Source organism: Glycine max, chromosome 13 (genome assembly GCF_000004515.6).
Source record: "Glycine max cultivar Williams 82 chromosome 13, Glycine_max_v4.0, whole genome shotgun sequence".
NCBI lineage: Eukaryota > Viridiplantae > Streptophyta > Magnoliopsida > Fabales > Fabaceae > Glycine > Glycine max.
The window spans coordinates 40,308,639-40,312,499 of NC_038249.2; the positions used below are offsets into that span (position 1 = coordinate 40,308,639).

The 3,861-nt window shown below is 32.5% G+C and overlaps 1 protein-coding gene across 1 annotated transcript; it reads right to left on the reverse strand.

The window, feature by feature from the left end:
• Nucleotides 1-329: 329 nt before the first annotated feature.
• Nucleotides 330-1,465, reverse strand: LOC100781759 (probable CCR4-associated factor 1 homolog 11). Its single transcript, XM_003543373.5, has one exon. It carries the CDS (start codon nt 1,332-1,334, stop codon nt 396-398), a length of 939 nt encoding a protein of 312 aa, XP_003543421.1. The 5' UTR covers nt 1,335-1,465; the 3' UTR covers nt 330-395.
• Between the last annotated feature and the right edge of the window lie 2,396 nt (nt 1,466-3,861).

Genomic DNA, 3,861 nt, shown 5'->3' on the forward strand with positions numbered 1-3,861 from the left:
GAGTGAGGTTTCCGTATTTTTCCAATCACAAAACTTAAAAGCCTGAGATTTGTGGATGAATAATATAAAATGAATTAAAAAAGAAAATAAGGTGCATTTAATGGAGGCGACAAAATATGGATGAATTCTAGGGTAAAAGGCTATAACTTGGCCAAATTCTATCTCGAAATCCTAAAGAGGACAGGCCGCTCCTCATTTTTAAGAGACAACGCATGACGTGTGTTTCAAATTTCAATTTCTTCATCCCATAAAAAAAAAGTGTTTTAAATATTGGCAGTTTTTCCTAAACATAGAGGAGAAACAATAATATTAGTGATTTATCCATCAAATAATGAATGAAATTTTTATTTATGTATATATAATAGCAATTGTCTGTTTTCCCATTATGAGTTTTTTCAAGGGGCAGAACAAGTGAGTTCCAATCCAAACAAAACACCGACATGCTTATGGGGTCCATCCTTCACGAAATAAATATCCCTCATTTTCTGAAACACGTGCCATGTCAGCAGGCTATCGGACCCGGCCTGGTGGCACTTCCCAACGGCCCGGTCCACGTTGAGGGTTCGCGCGAGCCGGTCCAGACCGCCATAGAGAGTATCACAAAACTGCATCATGTGCTTGATGTCATAAACGTTGTTCCCGAAAAACGCCCTCAACATCTTCAAGAACTCTTCCAACCCGTTTGGCAGGTTCCGCCGGGTCAGGATCTTAACCAAGTACCCGAAATCGTACGCGCTGTGAAACGTAACCCAACTCACCGAGTCATTGCAGACGAGTCCCGAAGACATCACCAGTTCAGCGAAAAGGTTAGAGTCGATGCCTTCCGCCGTGTTGCGGCGGAAGTCGATCCCCTGGCGGCGGAGGAGATCGATGGAGTCCGACGCGTAGTCGTCACGGTCGATGTCGAAGTCGCGAAAGTTGAATTCCCAGATGAAGCGGTTACCGGTTTCGAGGTGAGGGAGATTACCGTCGGCGTCGGAGAGAGTGATACCAACCTGGATTAGGTTTAGGGCGTCAACGTTGAACTTGAGGAAACGGTAGTGGTCGGAGGGGCGGAGGCGGAAGAGGTAGGGTTTTGTGGGGTCCACCACGTGGGGGCGGAAAACAACGCCAGGAAATTCGGTGTCCATTGAGATGAAAGGGTAATCATCGATCACTTCACGAATCACCTCGAATTCGGATTCGAGGTTGGAGGCCCAGACCTCGCGGATCACGATTGGCTTGGAACTATTAGGGTTTTCTACGATCACGCCCATTTCGAATCGCTTCTGCAACAACACGAGGAAAAGGAGGAAGAGTGAACCGAAGGATTGTTTAGTTTGCGGTGAAATCATGAATTTTTATAAAGGTAGGTGGAGTCGGAGATGTTGCTTCGAAAGTGGAGAAGGAACGTCAAATGGGTTACGTGAGGGTGATGGGTATGTGTGTGCGTGAAGCGGTGGGTGGGTAAGTTCACTGTAAGTGCTGAATGCGGGGTATATATATATATAGTACTACAAACGTATATATTCGTATTATATAGAGAGTACATAATTGTTGCCCAAGTTGAACGCGTCCAGGAACAAACTTTGACTGATACAAGGAACAAGTAACAGCATATGCTATGAGTAGAAAACAAAATATAATGTTTCTGATACTCTGATAGAATGTTTTCGGTAAGTGTCATCATTGGCTTACATAAATTAACCAAGTAATTAAAAGTAAAACAAACTTTTATGGAAAAATCATATTGATACATTTGAATCTTAAGTCTTAACTAGTAAGGTTTTATAGGATAAAATTTACTTTTATATAATTAGGATTTTTAATAAATAAATGGTTTTGAATATATAAATTTTATCCTAATTAAAAAATTTAGAAATAGAGCTACAATATTGTTCGAGCTGAGATATAATTAGATCTTAAATATGGACAATTCTCCTAATGAGATTTAAACATTAACTTAGTATGTTATGAGAGATTAATCGTTTTTTATTAGCCCAACCTTTATTGATAGTATTTGTCACCATTTCAAATGCAAAAAAGACAATTTTTTAAGGTAAAATGTATCATATATTAATAATAGTAACGGATGTACAAGAAATCTGTAAAGGTTGCTTTTTCTTTATATTTTCCTCCTTCCTTGTTATATACACAGTGTTCACACATAAGTTACGAGAGTAAATTAATTTTTAAAGATTTTATAATTTTTAAATTTAAAATATTGTTATCATAAATATGCCCGTATCTTTAAATTTAAATAAAATTATATTGTTATTATATTGAGTATTTTAAAGTATTTAAACAATTAATTATATTTGTCTCAATATAAAAATTCAATTTTATGAACAAGTGTATTTTAAACATGCATAAAAATAGGAGTGACTTATGAGAATGCACAAATATGTTACTATTTCACTATTAAAATTACCAAAGTAGTATATATTTTAATAAATTCACTTTTAAGATACAAGTCAAACATTTGAAAGTCAACTTTAATTTTGTGGAAGAAACTTATAGTATTTTTTTACGATCAGAAAATTTTGTTGCACAATTATTTTTTTTAAAAAAGGAAAAAACAACTTTCTAATGTCGGACTTATATCATAGAATTTAAAGTTTTTAAAAATATATTATTTTTGTAATTAAAAAAAACTATACCATTTTAATAAAAAGACGGCTGGTTGATAATTTTTTTTTTGAATTACTATAACATTAGTGTAAAATGTTTCTAACTTTGATAATTACTAATTTTTATCAGAAAATCTAATTAATCCTATTTAGTAAGAGAGTATCTCCTAATCACGTTTACTCATTTACAAGACTGAAATTCCTAATATCTTTATTAAGGGATCTAAGTCCAAAGACCAAACGTTATGTTGGAAAAAAAAAACCTTCAAACGGTGACAAATTTTTCCAACATCAAAAAATGGATTTTCTAGTGGATGTCATGGTGGCAGTGTTTCTGGCGAAACACAATCCTAGTTGGTATTCTGAAAGTAACATTGTAATTTGTTTTAAAAGAAGAGCTAGAATGCAACACGAGTGTATATATATGGATGCAAAAGTAATGTGATTTGTGAGAACCCAAAATGAGATAGCTTGGAAACTCCAGATGGGTATGCGGGATGTGGTGGAATCCTTCTTAATTGATGATTCTAGGAAATGGTTGGAGGCTTTTCAAAATTTATTGGTCATGCAACAACATATATACTTGAGCTTAATTTGTTTCTGAAATAGAAGTTGGTGTTCCGGTGTACTCTGTTTCACAGATATATGAGTCTAAAAAATACTTCACTCAGTCTTTATTAAGGTTTAATTTTAATAATTCATCAGATTACGAAAAATTGATGAATTTACTTCAAAATATTAAATTTATCTTAAATTATTTCTCCTTTCGTCTTTATTTATAAAAAATAATTTTAATTTTTCCCTCTTTTTATAAGACTTTATACCAATTATTTTGTTTACTAATAATTTTATTAAATAAAATGTCATTAATTATCCCTTTTTTTTCTCTTATAGAGATCGAAAAGATGAATAAATTTCTGTTAATATTAAGGACAAATTTTTATAAAAATATTAAGATGAATAGGTTGGAGTATAATTACATACAAATTTAATGTTATGTTGTTACATAAATTTAACTAATTTTTTAATAAACATAAATCAGTCAATAGCTTATAAATATAGGATAAGAAAATATATTTTTCTTTCAAAACTATCCCTATAAACAAAACTAACGAACCTTAATAGATTATGTTTATCTCATTATCATATCATTTTAAAATCGACTTTAATCATATTTTAATGAAAAATAATTCATATAAAAAGTATTTTGAATTTAAACTCATAAAAAAAATCAAGTCACACTTTTAATTTA

What these genes read in the sequence shown, in the direction of transcription:
- LOC100781759 (XM_003543373.5), bottom strand. Translation starts at nt 1,334, where the DNA reads ATGATTTCACCGCAAACTAAACAATCCTTCGGTTCACTCTTCCTCCTT.